At 44.7% G+C, this 27,658-nt stretch overlaps 1 protein-coding gene across 8 annotated transcripts in view; it reads right to left on the reverse strand.

Annotated features, from left to right (window-relative positions):
- Window positions 1-15,208, reverse strand: part of SMURF2 (SMAD specific E3 ubiquitin protein ligase 2) — an 87,158-nt gene extending 71,950 nt beyond the window's left edge. For 2 of the 8 annotated variants that reach the window (XM_083148174.1, XM_083148172.1), the window contains exon 1: window positions 14,617-14,951. In XM_083148174.1, coding sequence (XP_083004300.1) covers window positions 14,617-14,668 — 52 coding nt within the window. In that variant the 5' untranslated portion in view covers window positions 14,669-14,951. Of the gene's footprint in view, window positions 1-14,616 lie in introns of all 8 variants that reach the window. The other 6 variants (XR_014444545.1, XM_083148170.1, XM_083148175.1 and 3 more) reach the window with 6 other exon arrangements.
- Between the last annotated feature and the right edge of the window lie 12,450 nt (window positions 15,209-27,658).

A 27,658-nucleotide genomic window follows, 5' to 3' on the forward strand; every position in this document is an offset into this window, starting at 1 on the left:
CAGTCCATGCAGCAACGTTTCGGTCTTTATTTGACCATTGTCAAGCTCAAAGCATACAAAAACTACACTTCCCTAAATACCCTCCACCACCACATACCCATGAGCGGGTCACCTGCACGGTCTGGGCGTCCTGGTCCAATGATGTCACCCGTCAAATTACGTTTATTGTGAATGACGCGACCGTGCTCTCAGCTTGAGGACATCATGGATGTGCGCCTTCCGGCCGGGTGTCGGGTCCCGTGCCGGAGTCGCGTTTTTCTCACTGTGTGTATCACATTATGACACACTTTTTTTTATCTTTATGCCTGATGAAAATGCTGTTGGATTAAAGCATTGAAACGTTGCTATAATGATGGCTGAGTAACGTTTTTATTGGAAGGTCTGGAGTGCTGTAAATATGGACTTGTTTGAGATATATATATATATATATATATATATATATATATATATATATATATATATATATATATATATATATACATACATACAATAAAAGTTGTATTGGCTATTACATCGGGAATGTTTTGGTGGTTTAATCCGTCTTCAGCCTCAAACCTAAGACAGTATTAAACCCCCGAAACGTTCCCCATGGAACACCCAATACAACTTTTATTGCATATATCGTCTCCTGACTGCCGTTATTTTTCCTTTGGGGATTGGACCATTGTTTATTGCACACACGCACACTGATCATCTGGCGGCAACCCCCTTTACGTTCTGTGGAGGATGTGCAATCTATATTGACAACAGATCTCTCCAGACTTCGCACTGCACTTAAATATAGAGATAGCTGAAGAATGCGATTTTAAAGCTAATATTCCATCAGGTGGCAAAAATGCCAAAGATTCAACCATCAGTATTCAATCTTGGGTATTTTTGCCAGTTTAGTTCCTTTTCGTCCATGCCATTTCACTTTTTACGTTTTGCCTATTGAAATGGGTAAAACGGGTGCCAAAATAGTCAAAAACTGTTGCAAATTCTCCAAAACAACATGAATTTGCAACATTGTCACTGATTTACATGGTTTTCACCAATGCTAGATTTTTCACCCAGGCGAAAAATCTGCACAGAGACTGAATAGGGAGAGTCAAATTCACCCCCCAAAAAATGGTCGAAATTTGATGATTTTTCTTCTGGTGAAAATTTAGCCCGGGATTGAATACCATTGTACAGAAGTCCTCAAACTATTTTGCTCAGGGGCCACCATCAGACAACAAAAAATTATTCTGGGACCCCAGCAAGTTACTGCAGAAAGTCACATACATGGCAGCATTGTGAAGGCACAAAATGATGTGAGGAGTCTGAAGTGACAGACAATTAAACATATTTTTTAGACTCCTTGAATCACTGACTGAGATTAAAAAGTCATCAGCGCGATGGTCTGCAACTTAAGGTGCGTACACACGTACAGATTTTCTGTCTGATCTATCTGGTGGGAACAAAAACCTGGAAATGTATGCGAGCATATGACATCAAAAAAATCAAAAATGTCCACCCAAATGCAGGAAAAAAGAAAAAATATTATATTATTTGATACATTTGTTATATCAGATCGATTAAATAATTTGTCTGACTGATCATTGTGTTTGGGAACAATTTTCTGATTGTCAGTTGCTCCCATACATTTCCAGATTTTTGTTCCCACCAGATAGATCAGACAGAAAATCTGTAAGTGTGTACGCACCTATAGAGTCGCGACCCCATGCTGAGATGGTCAGGACCCACTTTGGGGTCAGGACCCACAGTTTGAGAACCGCTGCCATAGTATAATGGAAATTATAAAAAAAATTACTAGTTTGAATCAACCCTAAAGTGTCAATCCTATAAAATGCAAAGGGTGCGAGGTGCGGTTGCCACAGAGTTTGAACTGAACGATCACCCCCTTCGCTGGAAATTGCTTGCTACTCTATATGGCAGCGAACACTTTTCTGGAATTTGCGGCCGCTTCCATGATAATTCACACCTGCAAATTCATCATGATTCATGTCCAAACTGTGGCCCGCCAGCTGTTGTGAAACTACACATCCCAGCATGCCTTGCCATAGTTTTAGCATTCCCTAATAGCAAAACGGTGGCAAGGCATGATGGGACTTGTAGTTTCACAACAGCTGGAGGGCCATAGTTTGGACATGCCTGCCTTAGAGATCTATTTAGTAAACAAAACAATAACACTTTTCCAGCAGATTAGCAGGAGAATGATAGATTTAAACTATCCAAAAATTTCAGTACAGTAAAAAGTCTGAAGAAATCACAAATCTGTAGCAGTCACTGTAGATTGTGCTACCTCCATATAAAATAACCAGTCTGCAGTATTCTGTTGATGTCATTATACATACCTTCATATAGTGGGCAGGGACTCTTCCTCCTCCTGGGCTTCCCATGATACTTTGCATCCCATGGTCCTCCCCATAACATTCCAGTCTTCACAGCTTTGCTTTCCAGGAAAGCTCTATTACACTTATAGGCTGTCCCGGCAGCAACTTTCATATATATGTGGCAAAACGTTGTTTGAGAAATGTGACTATTTTTGTGAAAAGTGTACAATGTTTTATTAACTAGAACCCCACAAACTGAATATAAAAGTTAATTCTACTTCAAGAGACACCCAGTATCAATGTTACCTGGTGTGCGCGTATCATAATAAATGACAGTACTGTATTATATGACTTATGAGGCCAATGAAGGGGACATGGTGACATATGGCATTATCATGGCCACGCCCCAAGCTTTACGCCACAAATTGCAGCATATGCTAAAGCTAAGTGAACCACCAAGACTCCAAAACATAAGTGTGTCTCAATGACATTCAGGGAGAAAGGGCAAACAAAATTTAAAACTGAGTTCACAGTGGAGCGAAAAGGCATTTGTTCTGATGTTGATACAAATTACCCCGAGCCCAGGTTTCGTGTACACATTAAAACGAGTTTTAAACAAGATTAAATGATCATGTTCCATCACTCAGAACCATATACAAGGTCGCTAGGGATAACACTAGGTTTGATTTACAGTACATCAAAAGTAGAGTTAGCTGCTTCCAAATGTGGGGGCTCACAATTCACCATACACACTGAGTGGTGTAGGTGATTTTTTTGTCTTAAAACAGCAAATAGTTCAGACATCCCTCCAGTGTATCCAGCTTTACATATATTTACAGATCTGTTATTTTCCCATCATCAGCCATCAGGGGGTGTATAGATGCAGCAGGGATTGAGTCTATAATCAGTCCCTAATTGAGGCCCTGGCTTCTGAACAGCTAGTAGGCCACAACCCGCAGGGAAGGAGGCAGTGTACCCAGGCTCCGCAATTGTTAACACTAAAGGTGGGTTGGGTAGAAGGTAGCAGTGGGGATCTCCGTGAACACCAGGACGCCACAGCGGCTCTTTAGAGGTGTTTTTGAAGACAGCGGGCAGGAGCTCAAGGGAAACAGCTTCTCTGCAGCCTGATTAGGCCATGCCCCCAGCGGCTCAAGTTAATAGCCATGGCGAACCTGCTCTCATACAGCCTGCAGGGTTGTCCACCGCTCTACCTGGCTGTTACCACAAGCGCACCCGATTCTGTCCACAACCAGACTCTGCTTCCTCACCAAAAAAATCTGGTTACCAGGAAACAGAATCTGGCACCATGGTGACCTGGCCCCCAGGGTTTGTCGAGCCCTGCTGTAGGTGACCAGTACAAATGAAATGGGACACTAAACAGAAAGTTTCTATGCTTAATTGTGCATAACACTGGAAACTGTAAATGATACACAATGGGGTGGGGGAGGGGGTGTATTCAATTCTGCTACACTGACCCTGCTGGCAGTCTATCGGAGCGATTCACTTGTTGCTCCAATCAGACCGACATTACTACGGCCCACACATTTTAATTTTTTTCGCAGACTCTGGAGGTGTGAGAAAAAAAATATATGTTTATAGTCTGTAGATTTGGCGCTCAAACACAGACGTTTAGATTTGGGCGGCTAAACCTGGTGCTTTCAGCCATTGGCATCTGATTAAGGCAACAACTGATTACATCCAGATTGACACCCATTACTTTAGACTGCCAGCAGGGGGAGAAAGGCAACATTTGGTACTTGTTTCCTAGCACGGCCACACCGATTTGCATCGGGGTGGTCGTGTCGGAAAAATCGCGTCGGTCGCATCGCATGCGACCGACGCGATTTTTACATTGAATCAAATGTGAATAGGGTCCCTGGGACCCCCAATTTTACCCCCTCAACGCTACCCCACGATTGACGCCAACCCGAAGCGTGGCGAGCGCAGCGAGCCCGCAAGGGGGGCGGCGGTGCGCGTCCTCCGACCTTTTCATACCCCTACTATCCACGCCGGCGTGGAGTTGAGAATATAAAGTTTGGCGAGGGGACGCGTATAACTTCACAGGTATACGCGTCCACTCACCACGCTTCAGGCTCACTGCGCTCGCCACACTTTATATTCTCAACTCCACGCCGACGTGGATAGTAGGGGTATGAAAAGGTCGGAGGACGCGCACCGCCGCCGCTCGCCACGCTTCGGGTTGGCGTCAGAGGGTGACGACGGGGCCATATACAAATGTGAAATGGGTCATATTGGCCCATTTCACATTGTTTCCTATGTGAGATGGACTTAATCAAGTCCATCTCATCTTGTGCCATTATAATGGCACAAGACCGACGCGATGCTCCCGATTTCAATGTTAAAAAATATTTTAACATTGAAGCCTATGGCAAAATCGCAGGCATCGCGTCGGGAGGCCATGTTAATGGCCGCGACCGACGCGATGCCCCCGATTTTGCCTTTGCCAGCAAAATGGACCTAATTTCAAAGGAAATCGGGTCCATCGCAGGCATCGTGTACCTTAACTTTAAGGTACACGATGCCCGCGATTGTGGCCGTTCTAGGAAACAAGTACCCAACATTTTATTCCCCCATCATATTTCAGATGCATTGCATAAACAAACTTAGAGGGTTGTGTGTTTGTCCATGCTCTCGCACTTTTCCAGGACATTATGATCTGGTCTCCCTTATCCCCTTATCTCACCCATCCAGGACTCGCATATTAATTTCTACTATGTTACAACCCTCAAGAAACTGCAATGTGATAGATTATCACACCTCCATAAGACTGATCTCTGATAGATTATAGAGAAAGGTAAAGAAATAATAGGGCCGATTCAATACAGTATGCAATGGGCACCAATGCTAACTAGACTTGAAGGAGAGCTCTAAAACGCACCCTCATAGAAACTAAAGTTATAGAACTATCTTTCTACATTCATTTGTTCATATCTATATCAGAGAAATAAAGAACTCAAAACTGCTGGTCACATATGTCTTCAACGGTACTCTTTACCTAGCACGGCGCTCATCGCGGGCATTGAATGCACTAAAAAAATTGGGTGCGACGCGACCGACGCGATGCCCGCGATTTCCCATAGGGATCAATGTTAAATTTCTCAATTGACCCGATTTTTCGGTTCAATGCCTCAATTGACCCGATTTTTCCATAGGAAACAATGTTAAATGGCCCACAGAGGCCAAATAGGCACCCTAAAGTGAGAAATGGCCCCCACAATTGTTAACGCCACCCCACGATCAACGTGAACCCGAAGCGTGGCGAGCGCAGCGAGCCCGCGAGGGGCGGCGGTACGCGTCCTACGACCTTTTCATACCCCCACTATCCACGTCGGCGTGGAGTTGAGAATAGAATAGTGTGGCGAGCGCAGCGAGCCACCTAGCCCGAAGCGTGGCGAGCGCAGCGAGCCCCGCGAGGGGACGCGGATACCTGTGAAGCCCGCGAGGGGACGCGGATACCTGTGAAGCCCGCGAAGGGACGCGTTTACCTGTGAAGGTATCCGCGTCCCCTCGCAGGGCTCGCTGCGCTCGCCACACTATTCTATTCTCAACTCCACGCCAACGTGGATAGTGGGGGTATGAAAAGGTCGTAGGACGCGTACCGCCGCCGCTCGCCACGCTTCGGGTTGACGTTGATCGTGGGGTGGCGTTAACAATTGTGGGGGCCATTTCTCACTTTAGGGTGCCTATTTGGCCTCTGTGGGCCATTTAACATTGTTTCCTATGGAAAAATCGGGTCAATTGAGGCATTGAAAAGTAAAATAGGGTCAATTGAGAAATTTAACATTGATCCCTATGGGAAATCGCGGGCATCGCGTCGGTCGCGTCGCACCCGATTTTTAGTGCATTCAATGGCCGCGATGCCCGCGATTTTTTTACCTGCGATGCCCACGATCAAAATCGTGGGCGCCGTGCTAGGTAAAGAGTACCTCTTCAACAAGTGAAATACTGTCCTCTGTTATCAGACCATATTTAGGTTCAGAGATCTTATCCAAACTCAACTCTGATATTCAATTGGATCCTTTTATTTGTGAATGTCACTAATGATTCTGTAACATTCACAAACTTTAATTTTAGGTTTAAAAAGATTGAACGACACTAACAAAAATTCCTGTAACAGCTATGACCAATTCAGCTCATATAAAAAGCTGGAGAGCTGCCAGTACCCAGACTCCGTGCTAGACTGAAGAGGAAGCCGTTTTGCTGAGCAATTTTTTGTGTTAGGGCCTAGTACAGACGTCACTTTAACCCCTTTCTGCACAAGAATCCTGCCATCCCCCACACAGCAATGGTATTTCATCCCCTGGCACTGAAAAGGTTGTCTGATGTCTTCAGCTAAAAAAGGGAAAAATATGACGGATTTTAAAAAGATTTTACATACAAAACATCTGGGAGACAGACAGTCTGCTAGATCCATCTGAAAAATACAGGCCAACAAAGAGGGCAGGGGGGCTTGGGAGGAGGGCTGGATTCTAAGCTGAACACTATGTACACGTCCATAAATAAGGGAAATGTGTGACTATTACATATGTATACATTTATTGGGAATGCATATAAACAGCACGTGTTAAGCTAGGTACACACTACATGACGTGACAAAATAATGTTTCAGTTGTTCCAATGTCACCATCTCCCAGAACACACAATATAGAGCACATCGTCCGAATGACAGCACAATATATAGCGTCCGAAGTTTGTATACAATTGTTTCTCCTGAACACACACTGCATAGCATACACCACACTGCACAGTCCAATCGGACGTGAAGCACATGGGACGATGCAATGAAAGATGGGCGAAAATAACTAATATGGTGTACACACTATAAGATGGCTGTTCAGATCCCCCTCATAATTATAGCAATAATAGTGTGTACCGAGCTTCACAATGCATTATCAGCAGACTGTGGGATGCAATGAGAGAGAGGGGTGTCCGAGACAGCTGATAAGCGACTGGCATAATCGGTGCAAAAAAAGCACCTAGTGGCAACTGTATTTCGTGGTCCAATATCAGCCATAAATAGAACCCTATCAGACCTGAACATTAAGCTCTTTGGTCTAACAAATATACAATACACTGTATATTCACTAAACATTTAAGCCACCCATGTATGACAGATATGGCTAATCAGCCTAACCGGATTATTGGCTTTTCCTATAACATGGCTGGCTTCTTATCAAGCTTGCTGGATTTCTATGTCAGCTAAGGAGCACCTTTTTATATACGCACTCACACAAGGTAGGCTACAACAAAAAAGGCATTGAAAGATACACCAGCAACCTGTGCGTAGAACAGTGGCTGCTGAGAAAAGGTGGATGAGCTAGACTCCGTGGCTGGCACAGGCTGGAGAACTCATGACACAGAATGACACAGAATGACACATGGTGAGCCCGAAAAGATTATAGCAAGACACAAGGCATGCAGTATTTATCCTTATACGTGAAAGAATCTATGTGAGCGATCTTGTCTCCTGTCGCTATTGTGCATTTCCATACATAAAGACATCCAGACTCTGGAAACCCGAAAGAGAAGCTCACATTTCTCATTCATGCCTGTTCAGCCAATAAACTGCTGAAGGGGTGCACACAGTGGGGTTACAAACATTTATTTCTACACCTGTGTTACATTTACAGTGCTCAGCTCTCTAATGCTAAGTGACAGACTTCTAAAATGCTAACCTGCACATTGAAAACCATAAGTGTTCAGATACTAAGTTCAGAAGAGGAAGCAAAACTACCAGCACATGCTGAAACTAATGAGACCTGGCTCTGTACTGAATGGCCCCAGAGTAATTATACAACTCATTCACTGCTGACTATTACACAAGACTTGTTGGCTTAACCCAGTTACTGCTGGTAGCTCACTTCCAAGAAGCCATGCCAGATTAACTTGTTCACTGCTTGCACCAATTCAATAATATGCGCTAGTTTAACCCATTAATTTATAGGAACACGTTCAAAGCACCAGCTATGCTAGCTTAACCTGCACCCATTCATGACTGGCATTAGCAGAGCACAAACCATGTCAGCTTTAGCCTTTTCAGTGCGGATGCAACCCAAAATAAACGGTAATAGTTTAACCCATTCGTCAATGGCTTTGCCTCTATAAACCAAGCTTACAAGTTTATATTATTCACGGCTGATTACGAAATCAGTAACAAATGTCAAACCAAGTTAACCTGCATACACATACCACAGACACAAATAAAAAAAAAGGATGTTTGCACAAATGAAAGTTCACATTTATATATTTGAAAGTGCATTTTATTCTATCCTAATCCACATGTCAAATGAAAAAGGAAAGCCTTGAGGAGATGGACAGTAACCAGCTATAAACCAATGGGTAATAGTCCTGTTAAAGTACTCATCCTTCCTCTTTCTTTACAAAAACTGAAAGTCAGAACATATATTGTAAATAAAGAAAAACAAACAAAAATGTTTCATCAAATGTATCACTGATTTTGTTTAAAATATTCACAGATAAACATCCCGTAGTAGATTAACTCATTGACTACCAATGCCAGGGAAAAGTAGTTACTATTGTACATTTTAACCCACTCTATGAAAGTACAGCCAGACATCAACCCACATCCAGTGCACAAGGAATGCTGGCCACTTGTTTTCAGTTCCTGTTAACCCACTTCCTTCCAGAGAACACAGGCCACGCCCACCAAGCGCTAGAACAACAGAAACTGGGATTATTACAGCACAGGAGCATGACTCTGGAATCCACAACAAAGGCTTGTTTTCACAGCTGAATAGTTCCGTCTACATACCTCAAGGAGCAGAGATTCCAGCCCAGGGAGCTCACATACAATACACACCACAAGTATCTCTACACAGCATTAGCTCCTGTGACTAACCCCAATCCCAGAAACCAGTGAGAGGTTTCAAGACCAATGAACTACTACACCACAATCTTACATTCATGATTAATCAGCCAAGGGCTAATGATCAAAAAATGCTTTGCAGTTTGGAAGTGGTTTTCCTGTTCATGTTGCTTTGTAAACGAGACTGACAGATGGTATAGTCTGTTACTAAAATGCCACCTTTCCCAATTGTTTACAGACTGCCTGTAGTATGCCATTTCTGGCATCTGCAGACATTTCACAATAGCTGTCAGCAAGTAATCATGCAAAGGAAACAGTATACGGTCGTTAGGTCGACATGCATTGGACCGACCACTGAAGGTCAACATGAGCCAAGGTCGACAGTCAAAATGAAAAACCCCATGTTGACCTTTTGACCGTCAACCTAATGACAAGCAGACCTAAGCCCATGTTGACCTTGGCTCATGCTGACCATCAGTGGTGGACACAATGCAAGTCAACCTTAGTGATGTCGACGGTATGACCCATACCCAAGAAAACTACAGGTAAAAACCTTACTCAAAGGAAAAAGACATTATGGAGGACGAGCCAATAATGTGCTCATTAAGTCACTATGAATTAGTGAGGTAAAACAGTGATGTCTCTACTTTATTGTGGCCTTCTGAAGAGCTTTTCACTACCACACAAGTCAATTTTGACCATTTGGTAACCAACCTACCAATGATTTTGCAATGCAAGAGGAAACACATGCAAACTGCAGAATAAAATACAAACTCCACATCTATAGCATTCATGTCAAAATGCATGCCTTGAATATCATCGCACTAATCATATGTAAATAACCTCTCTCTGAACCTTAAACCTAGTGAAATTTCCCTCCTAAAATGAAGGAAGTCAGCCCAGATTTCATTGCTTCTGGTAAATGAATGCCGCAATTGCATACAAGTTTCTGAAAACTTGGGGCTCAACACAATCAGGCATCACAAATTGCCAATACGCCGTATTTAAAGAATCATTGAACTTTTAGATTTTTGGTCACCAACCCATAAAGCAGTGTACAAAATGTAAGGGAGGACAAGTTCTTATGCTGTTGCCAATGTTTGTACGTCATTGCATTATAATCAGCACTTTTTTTATATAGCGCACTGTGAGTACATTAAATCAGAGCTTAACTTCTATACATTGTAGACAGATTGTAGTCTATACAGTTTAATAAACTATTTTAATCAACTGAGCGGCCAATATCAACTGTGGTAGTACTCTGATAACCACAAGGGAGGCTCATTAAACATGCCTTATAGTAATATAATAACTTAATGTCCATAGACCAGAAGCAGCCACATATCTGTAGATACAAAATATCTTATTACCTTAGTTTCAATGACAAAAAATATACAAGAAGCTTTGAGATATACAGACTGTCTGTACACAACAAACTTTCTGTGCAAGTACTGTTTCAAGTAGGTGCCCTCAGGACACATAAATGGTAGACAAAAGCAATCACAGGCTTAGACATTTTCAGGCAGCTTTTGTCAGTAAATGTGACTAATTGGTCGATTCAACCAAACCAAACAATTAATGTGTGCCATGCACCCAATAGGATTTGTAAGAATTGTTGTTTCTGGACAAACCAATTTGTCTGGTGAATTGCCAATTTTTACAATGACTTCAGATCCCAGCATTTGTTTTTGTATAATTTAAGGGAAATCCCAACAGTGGAAAGCTCAGCTTTACTAGTTTGCTACAGGCTATGTGATAAGGTGTACATCAGGCATTCCCAACCACAGTCCTCAAGGCACACCAAAAGTGCAGGTTTTAGTGATATCCAGGCTTCAGCACAGATGGTTTAATCAGAATCACTCAGGTACTAACTAAATCACCTGTGCTCAAGCCTGGATATCACTAAAACCTGCACGGTTGGTGTGCCTTGAGGACCGTGTTTGGGAATGCCTGGTGTACATGAAAGAAATTTCATTTTTAGACTTGGATCCCATCCCCAAGATCGCAATATGAATATGAAATATTCCAAACTCTAAACAATAAAAAAAATCCTAAACTCTTCTGTCTAAGCATTTCATATGAAAGGACACTAAACCGTACAGTACTTTATAATACAATAGGTTGCAAGCTTGCGAGCAGGCCCCTCCTGCCATTTTGACTGTCTGTAACTACCCAGCTTGTTTATCCCTATTTCCAATTGTATACACAAAGGAACATGCTGCAACCATATAAGAAACTTAATAAATAAATAAAAAAATTACAAGGAACCATACAATAACTTAATATTAAAATACCTTAAATCAACTGTATGTAAGTGTTCAAAATGGTAAAATACTTGTCTGTATAATGTATGTAACAAAAATTAAAGTCATCAGAAGTTTTGGTGTTCAATACAGAAAGCAATTCAGTGCTAGTATGCACACACATGGGTGTTGGATACTCAATAATACCCCTGGGTTATTGCCTCGTGGACCCAGGTCAGCGTCAGTGTTAAGGGGGAGGACCCAGGTGGTGGAGCAGTGTAAACAAGTATGCAGGGTTGCGTGACCTGTCTCCCCTTTACACCAATGGGGGAGCCCAACCTCCCAACCGCAGCATCCTGCGGTCAGTATGGAGGTTGGCCGAGGGGCGCACACAGCCTCCGCTGCTGTCTGCTGTACTGTGCAGACAGCAGTGGAGCCAGGGAGGAGGTGAATGGATGCCTGTGTGTGGCATTCATTCACCTCGTGGAAGAGGGGTAGGGGTGCACGAAGGCTGGGGGCAACCCAACAGCTTACCTTGGTGCTGGGCATGTCCCCACGCATCATTCGGCGGTTCTGCCGCTTGGAGATGATGTCATCTCCAAGAGTCACACCCTGCACAGTGTAATTGGGGAAAATCCTACATCCGACCCAGATTGGAACCGTGTTCCAAATACCAGTTCGGACCTGGGATTTTGGTGTAAAAGCGGTATAAACCGAAAGATCTGGTGGTGCATGCACATTGGTTGAACTTATATCTATCTATCATCGATGGAACATAAGCCAGTTTATTCCAGCAATAGGTCTGAACTTCATCTTTCACAGACATCACGTCAGCCAACACCTGATGTACCTAACGATATTTCAGACGCATCCTGCTGTATGTACAGGCAATAAGCCAACCACCCATACACCTGCACAGTAGACGTCGGTGATTGACAGCTCAAATGAACATGCGCATGTCCCTGTCACGCACTCACAAAAAGGAGATCGCCTCGCGATCACGGGCATCCCTGCGAGGCCACACCCCCGTTTTACCATTGTGTGGCCATGGCAAATACCCCAGTCTTCCTGAATAGGCAGTCTATTTACTGCACTGACAGGGAAGGGGGGACACTTCCAACTGATCGGGATAGTTGGGTGGTAAGGATCAGGCAGTGTGTATGGAAAACATGCTGATCAATTAAACGACAGATATATCTGCAGATACATCTATCAGTATGTACCCAACTTAAATCTTCCAAGTGGCAGTGTGAAATACCATGTCAAAGGGATTTGGTTGTCTAAAAAGTACCAATTAGCACCGAATTGCCATGTTATGGTCTGTGTTTGAAAAATGACAGGAGCTGGTTGGCTGGGAATCTTCCCCCATCCATTTAATCTCCATCCATGCCTTTGCAAATAGACTCCTTAGTCAAAGTTGTATGATGCATACCAATATTGAGAATTTTGGTTTGTATCAGTTAGGTTATTCAATTGCATATTTACTGACATTTCAGCAGTTTCATATGTTCTACCTAGTTAAATAAACAAACTTAAGGACCCCAATACACAATGTGACTTCTGCGAGGTGAGAAGTCGCACAGAAGTCAGAACATATGTGATCCCGTTCCCAGCCACTAGGAGGGTTTCTGATTCTGAGGTCTGACATGCAGCACATCTGACCTTCGGCTCCAGTCTGATGGGCATGGGACCACACATTAGATTGGATTGGATGTCATACACATGCGATTTGGGCCAATTTTACTTGATTTCTCAGCCCAAACCGCCAGAATCGGATGCAATATTTTTAGATAGTGTATGAACTAGAATGGCGTGACATTTTGGAATAAATACACTTAAATATGAATACAATAAAGGGAGATGATATTCCTTGATGAGTTGAGAATTACAATGTTAGTTCTCATGGTGACACTTGTAACCACAGCCAATGTCAACCAATCAGATTCTACCTGTTATTTTATATAAAGTACTCAGTAAATGCTACCTAGAAGTTTATTCATTTCTACCGGTAATTTGTCCATTGCTTCATATATCTCCCCCATTGACTCCTTTGGGGAAATAAAATTCAGCATAATATATCACTGGAAATTGTGCATATTGGATAAATGTAGCGCTGACGGGATGCAGTTAACATCCCTGCTGTTGGGATGCCGTCACCGGTACCCAGACATCAGTGTAGATGCCAATGCAGAATCCTGAAAGTATGCGGGCAGTTTGGCGTTAGGCTGGGAGAGGCGGGGAGTTATGTCAATAATGGTAAATTATTTTCCCCACATGTCCACAGAGACAGACAGGAGTCACACTTGCTTTTAGGCACCCAAGCAAATGGCGTAACATTTAAACATATCCTGGGGCACCACAACAATATCAAAACAAAAAATGGGTACTATTTTACATTTCAAATACAAAAATCAAACAACATATTCTGGGAGAATTTAATTCAGTGAAATGGCCACAAAGCGCCTTCCAAATATTTGGTCTAAGGCAATTTGTTACCAGTAATTGCTTACTTTCCCTAGGTCTCCATGGAGGTGATAAAGAAAATAAGTGCTGCTTGGCTACCCAATAAGCGGTTATGTATAGTCACACATCATGCGGAAACTGAATTTGCTCTTAAAATAAGAAGAATTGACCCAGTTGTGAATAAGGGGTAAGGGATACAAGATGGTTTCCAAATGAGCAAAGGAAGACTGAGTACCAGGGACTCTATGGATCCCTATAATTACTAAAATTCCTGATGTAAGGCTACATACTGGGGAAGGGGGGGGGGGGGGGGGCTGGGCACAGACTTAAAACAACAGTGGGTGCTTCTTTAACCCCAGAGAAGATAATTGTCAATAAATGGGAGACAACAGAATAGAGTGACACTGAATTTTATAATATATATATATATATATATATATATATATATATATATATATACATACACATACATACATACATACAAACATATGACATGTACCTTCCGTAATTAGAAGACACCGCCCGCAGGCTGCACCCCCACCCCGCACAAATACAGCCCAGATTGGGGTGCAGATTACGACGGCCTATTAACCCCTACGGTGCGGAGAGGCCCAGCCGCTCCTGATCTCAGGCCTATCGCCTGTGGAGATTCCCGGCCGCCAGTCACTTAAGGCCAGGAGACGCTTTTACACCGCATTGGCCGCTAATTCGCAGACGGGACCCGCTAAGTGAAAATAGGTATTTTTACCGGTTAGACGGAGCTTTACGGGTCCGTTCCTCCGGGATCCTTGGTTAGACATGGCCCCGGCCCCCTGAAGTAGTCCGGAGGGCGTGGTAGGCCCGGGCCGGAGCCGCGGCGTGGAGTGTTGGGTGAGGCCGGGCACGGTGAGCTCTGTGTGGGGAGGGGAGTCAGGCGGACGGCGGAGGCCCGGATGTACAGAGTAGAGCCATGAGAAGGGGGAGAGGGGAGACTGGCACTGAGGGAGAACGGCTGTGAGGGAGGAGACACACGGTCAGGGGGAGGAGGCCGGGGGTGGAGACACAGATCGGCCGTGAGGGGGCTGAGTGAGTGAGTGTGAGCCTAGGAGGGGAGAGCTGCAGCAGCTCAGCCTCCGTCTCGGAGACTACCAGACATCGACTGCACCCAAGGCACCGACACCGTGGAGTACTTGGCATAGGGGGGAGGAGACTGGGCCGTACAGGGGATCATTTTAAGAAAGGGTTGCCGGTATAAAGGGTACAAGGAAAGCAGAGGCTGGGGAATATGGAGAGGTGATGGGTGTCCACTGCATAAGCAGAGCGGAGGCCGGTGCATACAGGGTACGTGGTAAGAAGGCTAATGATAGAGTTTCTCCAGCCTGGACCACCAAATAAAGGGGTCTATTTATTAATGGTCCCTACACAGGTGAGATGTGTGCTAGGTGCGATTTGAGCCATGCAATTTGGACTGTACAATTTGAACTACCTGCTATTTGATTCCACCTAATTTTTTTCTACACAACAATAGTAAATTACAGGGTACATCTAGTTCAAAAATACCTGACTGCATACTATTTTGCCTTGCAATAAATATGGACTACACTGGAGCAAGCACTGCATCGCAAGGCAAAATAAAAGATGGAGCGACTTGAACTACACGCGATGCTATTTGAACTAAAAAGATCAAATCGCACCGCGTGAGGGCACCTTAAGCCTTGGAGAGTGATAACATTTAAAGTGATAAAGTACCAGGGAATCATATCCCAACTGCCATGAAAGGAGCTTTTTGGCTGGCACTTTATCTCTTTCTAAGGGCGGGATGTATTAACGTACATCGTCACACCTACGCCACGATGCCAGGGCATATGTACTAACATATGTGGCTGGCATTGCGGTGCGGTGACGGAGGCCTCCCACAATAACTGTAATGTGGTTTGCGGGGGGGGGGGGGGGGGTCTCCTCGGCTCTGTGGCATCCCCGGCATCTCCTCCTCCCCCCTGTGGGCTGGAAGGACATCCCCGGCTGTGACATGCTGCTGGGGGAGGAGGAGCAGCATGGAGGACAGGGGAGGGGGGTGCAGGCAGCGATATAAGCCCATAAGCTTCTAAAGGGCATCACCACCCAAAGGTGGCGATACCCTGCCCACCGAAGACGGTGCGGCTGGGTTTCAGTAATTTTGAAAAGGTGGTAAAACGTGGGTTTACTGCCTTTTTGTCATAGTACATCCCGCCGTAAGACTTTATACATAGACCCCTAAGGGGTCACCAATAAAGTTGAACCCTTACAAGCAGTGTCACCGCATAGTACATGATGTCTCCATTGCTGCCAGGAGTAGGCGATGTGAATTAACAAGTTGCAGCACTGCCAGGAGTTGGCCAATAGATAATATTGGGGCAGTATGGGGTTCCTGGGATGATTCCGCCCCAATCATCAACCTCCGATCAATAATCCATCCAGGGCTATAATGGACCAGCAAAAGTAACTTGCATACTACATGATAGAAAAATATTTTTTTAAATGCGTTTGCAAACATGTTAAGTGACCAGCCATGGCTCTGGTGTTCCTGCACTACGTGATAGTAGCACCACTTTGTGCCATATATTTAAGTATTTCTAAATTAAGATCCAACTCACCTGGAGGCATCCCAGTATACTGGCACCCGAGTATACTCCAATATGGCAATACAAGGAACAGTATCAAGGCCAGATTAAGTGGTGTGTGTGTGTGTGTGTGTGTGTGTGAAGGAGCTGGGCGCACCCCACTGCGGGCAGTCCCGCAGGTAGCGGCAGCATTGGAGCAGTTGGACTGGGGCATGAAATGGGTTTTTAATAGTGAGGTGCAGCCCTGTGGGTGCTGCTGACAGCGCTCCACCCACAGTGCATTTGCACCGTGTGCCTAGTTATGGCCCTGTCAGGGACAGTGTGTTGGGCCCCCGGTACGAACACCCTTGAAGCCCTGCCTATAATCCAGCCTTGATCAGCATACCCTCAAACTACTAATATCATACATGCTTCTCATAACAACGATTCCTAGGCTTATCACATGATCTGGGACATACATGGCGAAGAAGGTGACATTGTGCAGAGAAGACCAGGGATGGGGGATGAGACTGGAATGGATGGTGTATGGAGGTGGGCTTGGGATAAAATAACGATGGGGGAGTATCAGACTCTCTTGCTTTCTACAGAACCTTAGACTGGCTCTTAAGAACCACTGTATTAAAGCCTACTAGCTCTCATTCTTGCCCACTTGTCTCACTCCTGTCACCCTGTCTGTCTATCCTCCCCCTTATGCTGTAAAACTGGACATATACTTCTACGATTTGGCCCCCTTTGACCTGATTTCGACAGATTGGGATGATAAATCAGATGAAAAGTGTCAAATCATATACATTTGGTCTCCGATTCCAATGTAATGCATGGTCTCATGCGGATCGGAGCCAGAGATTGCAAATGCTGCACTAATGATTTGATGGATCGTACAGCACTTGCTGAGATCGCATACAATACATCGTATGCAAAAGGACCTCATACGGTGGATCCTACTTCCCGTACGGTTCAAGGGGGATCGCATTTGACTTCTACCCTCAGAGAAGTTACACAAGTGTATGGGGGGCCTTAAACTCTTATGATCAAAGTCCTCTTCCATCATGTGCTTTTTCTTCTTTCACTTACACAGGTAGAGTATCCCTTATCCAAAATATTCCAATAACCATAGGTTTTCAGAATATTTGGGGTTTTTATTTGTTTGCCCCGCACACACCTTTTTTTTTTTTTTTTTATACTCCCCTAGTCCCCTGGTGTCCATGGCGGCCATCAGACTCCTCTTCTGCAGCATCCCTGGTCCCAAGGATGCATTGCACAGGTGATGTCAGCGGCGCACCCACGCAATGCATCCTTAGGACTGGGGATGCCGCTAAAGACGGATCTGGTGGGCGCCGGGGGACCTCCAGGGGACCAGTTAAGTATGTTTTTAAAAAAATATTCCGAAATCCGAAATAATCCCTTATACAAAATGTTTGTGGTCCCGAGCATTTCGAATAAGGGATACTCAACCTGTACCATCATTACACCTCCATGGCCTACAATGGCACCAAACATTTGGGATCTGCTTCCGTACTGAGTACTGTTCTGTTAAAGTCGCATTATTTTATCATGCTCCACCAGGATGTTTGAGTCACCCTCTGAGAAGCTTATTTTAAACTTCTGAAGCTGTACCAGACGATACTCATAATAAATCATAAAGCATTGTCCTGTATTTTTATAGGGGGGCATTATTCTGGTTGATTCGCAAGGCTGCGAATCCACCAAACCCCACCCTGCGAATGTCCGAAACCCCCTCGCAGCACGGGATCGCCCGCAAAGGCTGCGAATGGATGTTTAGCATAAACATCCATTCATATGCTGTGGTTAACCTCCCACATCTTTCGAAGGTCGCCATCCATCGAATGATGTGGAAGGTACACACATATAAAAGTGACTTTCAAGTCACTTCCATATGCGTGTACGCTGGGGCGGATATGGGTGGGCAGCTGACATCCGATGATGGGAGCGCCCACGAAATGCTGGGCGTTCCCCTATGGTAATGGGGCAGCCCGGCGCCCCCAGCATGCCATGCAGGGTGTGTGCACCTGGCAAACCGAAAGTTCCCTGTGAGTGCACACACCCTACGTCTGCACATGCGCAGACTCACAACATTGGTTCACCGTGCGAATGCACAGAGGACCTAATGAACAAGAATAACACCCTGTGTGCCTTATTATGTTTTGTAAGGGAAGAATCTGTGCAATTTTGTACAAATAAAATGTAAATGCAGCAGGAGGCGTCTATAGGAGATAGATGCTTTTCTGCATGCATCTGCAAGATGCATCATCGGATCACCATCGCATCCATTGGTAGCAGACCGTGGTCGGTCTGCATCTTACCCAGACGGGCCATAGGATTTGGACAGTCGGGTCCCAGAACCTTCAGAAATATATTTTAGACCAAGGGTAGGCAACTGGCGGACCACGGTCCACCTCCGGACCGCAAAGGGCAAAAATGCGGACCGGCGAGATGTGGCCATTACGTCTCTCCTGGCCCCATTCGCCTCCTGAAGCCTCTTCTGGCTTCTGCGGTCCCAGTAATGCATTGTTTGTGTGCGCCGGTGATGTCACTGTGCACTGCAAGGGCTGAGAATCTCTGGCAGTCTGCCGGTAACACAAGCAGTAGAGGCAGGAACGGTGGCGGTGCAGAGAATACAGCGGCGGAGGTAGCGGGCAGAACACAATGGTGGCGGCAGTATGCAGAATACAGCTGCGGCAGCAGTGGGCAGAATACTGCCGTGTAAGTTTAAAATGTTTGGCTTTTTTGTTCATCCCATTTCAATGGGATGGAGCTTTGTGGCCCCCATGGAAAAAAATGTAACCTTTTTATTGTTTTTGGTAGTCCTGAGGCGCATTGGGAATGAGGTTTTATGTGGCAGTTTGGTTTTTGTCATCAGAAGGTGACCTTAATTACAATACAGATATTTGAATTTTTGTACCTCAATCAAAATAATTCGAACTATCCGGACTTCGTTAAAAATTACTTGCCTACCCCTGTGTTAGACCCTGGGCCAAACAATCCCACATTTTGAAGAATGTCTTACATACTGTGGTTAAGGGAGAACTATTCACAATTTTGCAGGCCCCTTTCTTCAGCATGCGCAGACCACAAATCATCTGATTTTTCTGCAAACCATCAGGTTGCTGAATTTATACTTTTCTTCTGCTTTAGCTGTAAAGGTGGATACAACATTGTACTCTCCCATAAAATAAAGGGAAGTCACTTAAGCAACCAGTGTTTCAGGAATTGAAAGAGCAGTCTTCTGACTGAGATCAGCTGTGAATGTTTACATCTTGTACAAGGCAGAATCTGAAAAGGATTGCACAATATCTCCACCAGCCAGACTAGCGCTGTAATCCCTACAGGGAATTATTTTTAGTTTATTTATTTTATTACTTCTCAGACATACCCAGTTAAACTTGTATTATCTACAATGTGAAATAAGGCCTTCGTCCTGGAGCAGGGTGCCAGCACATGTCAACATACCTGACTAGATTGCTCTGTCCCAACTGTGGACAATTGTTCTGCCAGTCACTAAGTTATACATTATAGCCCTCATTCTAATCTGTTGGGTCCCCGGCGTATTTGCACCAGGGACTGATGTTTGCACTATGTGCATATACAGTAACCCGCACTGTTCTCGGACCAGACGGCGCAAATATCAGTCTGTCAAGACTGAATGATATTTACGAACAGGGGAAAAATCATTTGATGACCATCGAATGATTTTGCCCCTGTAAGCTACCCTGCAAATGGATGTCCATACACATGTTGGGACAGGGGCGGTGGGCGAGCGTTCAGACCACTGCGTTTGGTGGGCATTCGCTCGCCCAAGCGGGCGACTTTAGATGGCAGTGATTTTTCACTGCTTAGCGAGTCAACCAAAATCACCCCATATGTCTCATTAACTGCTGCTCTGTGTTTTGAAGCAATGTTACTTGCGATTCTATCACGACCGCAGTACAAATGAACACTGTATTAAAATGTAAGGTGCACATACATCTGAGGCACATTTCACTGATGATGGGTGATTGTTAGGGAAAGTTGGCATGTTATGGTTGCAATTGGCAGCAATTTTTCCTAAGTGATTAAAAAATATTAGAATATATTTTTCTTTTTGTTATGCTCTGTACCTAGAAACACAGAAAAAAAAAAACATAAATGAACTAGTGTTAAAATAAGATCTGCTGACAAAAATAGTAATACCCGTAGTACCTCAATGTGTAGCTGATAACAATTCCTTAATTATATGTTTTCCCCCTTCAATTAGTAGGGCAAGTTGCTAGTGTTCATGATGACTGAAGCATGACCATTCAATATTCAAATCATTCACCTCTGTTTAGTGCTGACTAGCCATTATACTGGTGCCAGGAATTTTAAATAAAATGTGTCACTGCCATCTGCCCAGTAAGAATGCCAATGCTAAATTTAGATTTGATGCTGTTATTAGATTTATAATTTACTATTAGTTCATCTGGTATCATTCTTTGACTTCAGCTACTTTCCTCCGAACATTGGCAGGCAAGATCTTTTCCAATAGCTTATTCATAATATACCTGTTTATCTGTGTATAGAAATTTGATATCACAAAAGGTATTTTTTTCACATTTAGAGCAGAGACTTTAAAATGATTCCTATGGCTACATGCATGTTGTGTGGCCATTTATATGGAACCACGTGTAAAACACAATAGATGAACAATCCCTGACATGTATCAGTGACTTTTCTTTAGCAAGTAATTGCTTTGGGCCTCATCTACATTTGGATATATGTCATTTTAAAAGATTCCTCTCAGATGTAGCAGTACACACCCACGCGTCTAGGTGCCCTGTTCACAATCTCTCTTCACAAACTCTCCATATATGGAACTAGACACGACCCTTGGGTGGAGCATGACATTCCCCCTCAATGGGCCGCTGTGCAAAATTCTACTACCAACTATAATCTCCCTGAAACTAGTTTTCAAAAGTAGGCAAGTATGCTACAAGAATGTGATGTAGAATGTCACTTAAACTTAAATATTTACATTTCAATCTAGACTTTATCCATCATGACAACCTGTGTAATGTAAGTAATAAACAGGGGGCACATTTTCTTCAAAACATTGTGACAATAGAGCAGGCATGTCCAAACTGTGGCCCTCCAGATGTTGTGAAACGACACATCCCAGCATGCCTTGCCATAGTTTTAGCATTCCCTAATAGTAAAATTGTGGCAAGGCATGATGGGACTTGTAGTTTCACAACAGCTGGAGGACCATAGTTTGGACATGCCTGCAATAGAGCATCGCTACCAGAGATGCAATAAAGGGGAACTAAAGTTGGCTGCTTTTTTAGAGAAACCGATGAGACACTGTACAAACAGAAAGCTTCAACTACATCCTATTTCCCTATAGTAAACTGACTTTTAACAACTAGCGAGTCACCCCAACTTTTCACAGGAGCAATTTTTAAACGCTCTTTCTGTCTCGGCAGAATGGTAATACTTTTTATTTAAATAAAAGAGCTCCTTAAAATGAGACGTGTTGGCGCCAAAACAGAACACAGAGGCACTCCAAGTAAGAGGGTCAGACTTGGGGAGGCATGGTCACTCATGGGAAAGACTTAACTATATGACTGATGACTTATGGAAGCAGGTGATTAGCCCAAAACAGACAAACAGATGCTTTATTTTATACAAGCATGGTTGTACTGTGTAGCAGATATATATATATAACCAAACAGAATGGAGGTGCACTCCCACGGTCTTCACAAAAGAAACAGCCAAACACAGGTACGGTGCTAACGTTTCGGGGTGTGACCCCCTTTATCAAAGCAAAAAATACGTGTGAGCACCCCGGCCGTTATACCTTCTAAGGACTTGGAGTGCCGGTCCCTACACTGCTATATATATATATATATATATATATATATATATATATATATATATATATATATATATATATATATATTAAGGAAAATGTAAAGTATGCTACTTTTCACCTCAATGAACAATTGTTTTTACATAAATACAACGGTTGATAAACAATTTTTGGTAAGGTAAAGCAGTAGGGTGAGTACGTGAGGAAGGAGGGCCCTACTTATAAGCATATCAGACACAATGATTTTCAATCTGTTTCATAAAAACATGGGAACAGATCCAACGCGTTTCGTCACAGAAGTGACTTCATCAGGGGTACTGGTTCTAAAATACATACATCCAACTTTTTAGTATACAATTATATATATGTGGTGATTTGTATACAACAAGAGATCTAGAATACTGTACATACCCAACACCTTTAAATCGCACGTGGGATTGGACCTTTATTGGCACCTCAACTTTCAAAATTACGTCTGAAATTTTTGAATTATAACATGATATTGAGAGTCGAAGGGGAGAAGAACATGTTAATCCGAAAGTTAAAAGAGAGAGATTGATGTATACATATCACATGAAGAGAGTTTTTATAAAACAAACGTCAGTGTTGTATGATGTCCGATTGCGCCCAAAATGGTGACAGTGTCTTAGTAATTCTCCTCTCCGAGCTCCTCCTCTCCTACTACCCCGCAGCCAGTCGGTGTTCCCCAAGGGTCAGTCCTTGGCCCTCTCCTCTTCTCCCTCTACACCACCTCTCTGGGCAACCTCATCAGCTCCTATGGCTTCCATTACCACCTTTATGCTGATGATACCCTAATCTATCTCTCCTCCCCCAACCTATCCCCATCTCTCCTGTCCAAGGTCTCCGAATGCCTCACAGCCATCTCAGCCTAGATGACCCAACGCTTCCTGAAACTAAACATGGCTAAAACTGAACTTCTAATCTTCCATCCCACGAACTTCCCCTCTTCTCCCACTATCTCCATCAGCATTGGTGAAACCAAGATCACCTACACCGACCAAACACGCTGCCTCTGTGTCATCATTGACTCCTCCCTCTCTTTCACCGCCCACATTCGTGCTCTCTCACAGTCTTGCCGCTTTCACCTCCGCAACATCTCGCGCATCAGACCATTCCTCCCCACTGACACGACCAAAATTCTTATTCACTCTCTTGTTATCTCCCACCTTGACTACTGCAACATCCTTCTCTCTGGGCTACCTCTCGCCTGCCTCGCCCCTCTCCAATCCATTCTTAACGCTGCTTCTAGGCTCATCTTCTTCCGCCGCTCTACCTCCGCCTTCCCCTCTGTCTATCTCTTCACTGGCTCCCCATTCCTTTCCGGGTTCTCTTTAAACTCCTCACCACCACCTCCTCCTCCACCGCTCCTTACCTCTCTTCACTGATCTCTATCCACACTCCCTCCCGTCCTCATTGCTCCCCCGCCGACTGAGCTCTCATCTAATCACCTCCTCCCACTCCCATGTCCAAGACTTCTCTCGCGCTGCCCCCCCCTGCACTGGAACAACCTCCCGCCACCCATCAGGTTTTCTGATTCCCTTACCTCCTTCAAGCGCTCCCTCAAAATCCACTTCTTCTGACTAGCCTATCCCTCCTCCTCCTAACCTCTTTTGCTCCTCCTATCCTGCCTATCCTACCCCTCCATCCATTCCTACTTATCCTATTGTTTTTTGTTCGTCCACCCACCTCCTTTTAGTCTGTTAACTCTTATAAGTAGGGCCCTCCTTCCTCACGTACTCACCCTACTGCTTTACCTTACCAGTGCTCCTGCCCTGTTCATCCCTTCCTCTACTTCATCTTCAGTCTCCTCGACAATTTCGACACCTACTTCAGAACTGATGCTGATTTTAGTTCTACCAGCTATACCCTATTTATGCTGTATTTTATCAACACACCCTGTACGTTATCTTGTAATTTTTTTTTGTTTGCTATGTACGGCGCTGCAAACACTTTGTGGCACCTTATAAATAAACGTACTACTATATTATTTCACATTGCTAAATATGTCTCTATCAATATATATATATATATATATATATATATATATATATATATCTCTAGAAAGGGGCAGAAAGAAGGCGCTTCATGGTGTAGTATTCAAAGTATGAAATTTATTTAAAAAAGTAATCCAAGGTGCGGGTTAACATGAACTCGTACCAGATATAAAAGCACTGTGGACTGGGTACCACAAGACATGGGTTTTAAACCATAGGCATAAGCTGCTCACACTGTACCAGGACCAAGACCTTGCTTGTACTCGAACACCGCAGAGCTGGGTTGCAGGGAAGCGTGGAGACACACAGCATGTCTGGGAAGCCGGTAGCCAGAGGAGATGGAGCATCGTAGGCCATGCCCTGACGCGTTTCGTCACTGCGGACTTCGTCAGAGGGCGTGGCTACTATGTACGCTCAATGTGTTTAAATAGGGCTAACCCCGTCAGTTACAGAGCGGGTAAGCGTGAGGTAATGAGAGCAGATGGTAAGGGGACGGACTAAGATCGTTCGCATCATAACGTGACGTGAAGACGGGACGTCTCCCAGCCACGGACAGGTCAGCCAATGTGACCGGCCGCTTCTTGAGTGACAGCGGCTATAGCAAATAGGGACGTTGTCCGTATTGCACTACCCAAAGGCTCCGTGGACCCGTTGTCAAGGCAGCGGCATATACAATTACATATGCCACCTGTGTATATATATATATTTCATCTAATTACCATCTTTCTATGCCCACCCTGACAGGTCCCCCCACTTGTAAATGCCAGCTGGTTACCAGTGATCATAAACAGTGTGTCCCTTAAAATAATCGGGGTAGACAAAAGAAAACCACCAAGTGTAGGAGGGGAGTGGCGACACAGCATGTCGACCATGCCTCCAGCACAATAGTTGTGGGTGGGATGGGCCCCACCATATTCCAATTTGGGACTGAATAGCCCAAACAGGGGAACCATGAGGGAAGCAAAATGTAACTTCATATATATGTATGCACTAACCGATAGTTTTGTTTCAGCACAATATCGGCTACTTTAGCCGTCGTCCAGGCTTAAGCAGTACAGCCTCTTTTTGTAAAAACATGAGCACTGATGCAACAAATCACTTACATTAAGCACTTTGTAAACAATGAATAATGACACAGCATATAATTGCGGTTTTAATGTTTATTATGTGGTTATTTCAGATTGTTAACCCGAACGTTGCCATGGGAACCGGCAGGGAGAGGATGACACGTTTCCTCCGGAAACAGGAAACTGCAGTACGGGGGAATGGACATCGTGTTGCACTGCCAGGTGACCGGCAGGGAGAGGATGACACGTTTCCTCCGGAAACAGGAAACTGCAGTACGGGGGAATGGACATCGTGTTGCACTGCCAGGTGACCGGCAGGGAGAGGATGACACGTTTCCTCCGGAAACAGGAAACTGCAGTACGGGGGAATGGACATCGTGTTGCACTGCCAGGTGACCGGCAGGGAGAGGATGACACGTTTCCTCCGGAAACAGGAAACTGCAGTACGGGGGAATGGACATCGTGCTGCACTGCCAGGTGACCGGCAGGGAGAGGATGACATGTTTCCTCCGGAAACAGGAAACTGCAGTATGGGGGAATGGACATCGTGCTGCACTGCCAGGTGTCCCAGAGCAGCGGGAGGGGCAGCAGTGATTAGAAGGGGGGTAAGTCTTTTCTACAAATTTCTTGTGTGTGACACCTTGTGTTTATCCTGACGAAGGGGACCAGCGCCCCGAAACGTTGAAGTTTGCATTAAACACGTATTTGCAGTGTTACTTCGTGTATCCAGTCTCTGAGTGCCGCTCGCAATATCTTTGTTGTGTATATATATATATATATATATATATATATATATATATATATTTTTTTTTTACGAAACAGCGAACAAAAACATCTCCAACCAAGTATCCACTCAGGAGCACCACTCCCAAATTAAATATAATGTAAAAACAAAATGAATGGTAACCCAGCGAGGGTCTTGGATAAAGATGTAAACTTTCCATAGAGTGACATCCACTTCTGGGTGAATACCCTTATAGGACCACTGATCTGAGTGCTGGTCTCTATATTCACTCAAAGGTATCTTTCCCTTTAGTGCAGCAGGGGACACTGCCGTCTGGTTGACTGATGGGGGTAGAGCTGGTGTACTGAGCAGTCAGCACTTCTAAAACTTTGGAAGTGACTGGCTCCTCCCCTCTCTATCCCCGTCCAGACCTGTCTTAGAAAAAGTGCCAGAGGAGTCAGTCTCCCGGGAAATAGCCTCTAAGGGAGCTTAGGTTTTTGTTTTTATTTGGAAATGTTTTTATCTAAGAGGCCAGGCAGACCCTTTAGGCAAGGTCTGCCTGCACCATGGGAACCTGGTAGGGCTTGGTCATCACCGCATGCGGTGCACCTCCCAGATCCAGCCACCAGAGACGCCTTCTGGGGACCCGCCGCAGCCGCTTGCTACAGGTGCTACAGGTAATGGCGGGGATCGCCATTAGCCTGAATGGCTGTTAGGAGGGACCCAGATGCTCACTATGGCATATCCAAAGCTAGCTCTTGCCAGTCTCTGTGCCGCGGGCTGTATTTACTCTGCTGGCGCCGTTATACACGGGGGGTGTGGTGTATCCCTTCAGATTCCCTGGCCTTACGATGACGCATCACAAAGAGCGCGGACAGCTGTGGGGAAGGGTGGAGCTGGCCTCTTCTCTTACAGCCGATGGCGTCATTGCTGAGAACACAGGCGGCTCCCTCCAGCGCAAGACAGGCCCTGGTCCTCCAGCTTCCTGACCTTGCTCCAGCGCACCCTCCTACAACCACAGCCGTACTGTGAGTCCTGGGCAGGAATAATTTTTGCCTAAGCATTATACACATTGGGGGTTTTAATGTGGCTCCTCTCTCACTGTGCCTGATCAGGCCCAGTTGATGCTGAGTGTGTGTGAGGTTGTTGTACAGTGGGATTCTGTGTGCTCTGTTCAGACATACAGCAATATGGCAGGTAAAGCTACAATACAACCTCAAAAGCTGCCTTAAAGCTATTGTGACAAGAACACTGGAATAGTGTTTGAGGGCAGGTATATTTGTCCCAGGTTCTTGTCTTACACCTTTTAGAAACAGGTAAACTTCCATGAGAATGTTTCTTTTTTTGTTAAAGCTGAGTAAAGGCCCAGCTCAGGTGTTTTGCCTCACAGAGGGCTCATCAGCACTTGCAGCTGTGCAAGGCCCATGTAGAGCTGCTGGACTGATCAGTGTGGGCAGAATGCCTGAGGAACAAGCTTTCTGATGCAACTAAGCTATCCAGTAGTGACTGGAAAATTTGGTGTTTTGCTTAGAGATAGTTAGGAATATCCTGTGTTTAGGT

This window comes from Crinia signifera, chromosome 6 (genome assembly GCF_055691185.1).
Source record: "Crinia signifera chromosome 6, ASM5569118v1, whole genome shotgun sequence".
In the NCBI taxonomy this organism is placed as follows: Eukaryota; Metazoa; Chordata; class Amphibia; order Anura; family Myobatrachidae; genus Crinia; species Crinia signifera.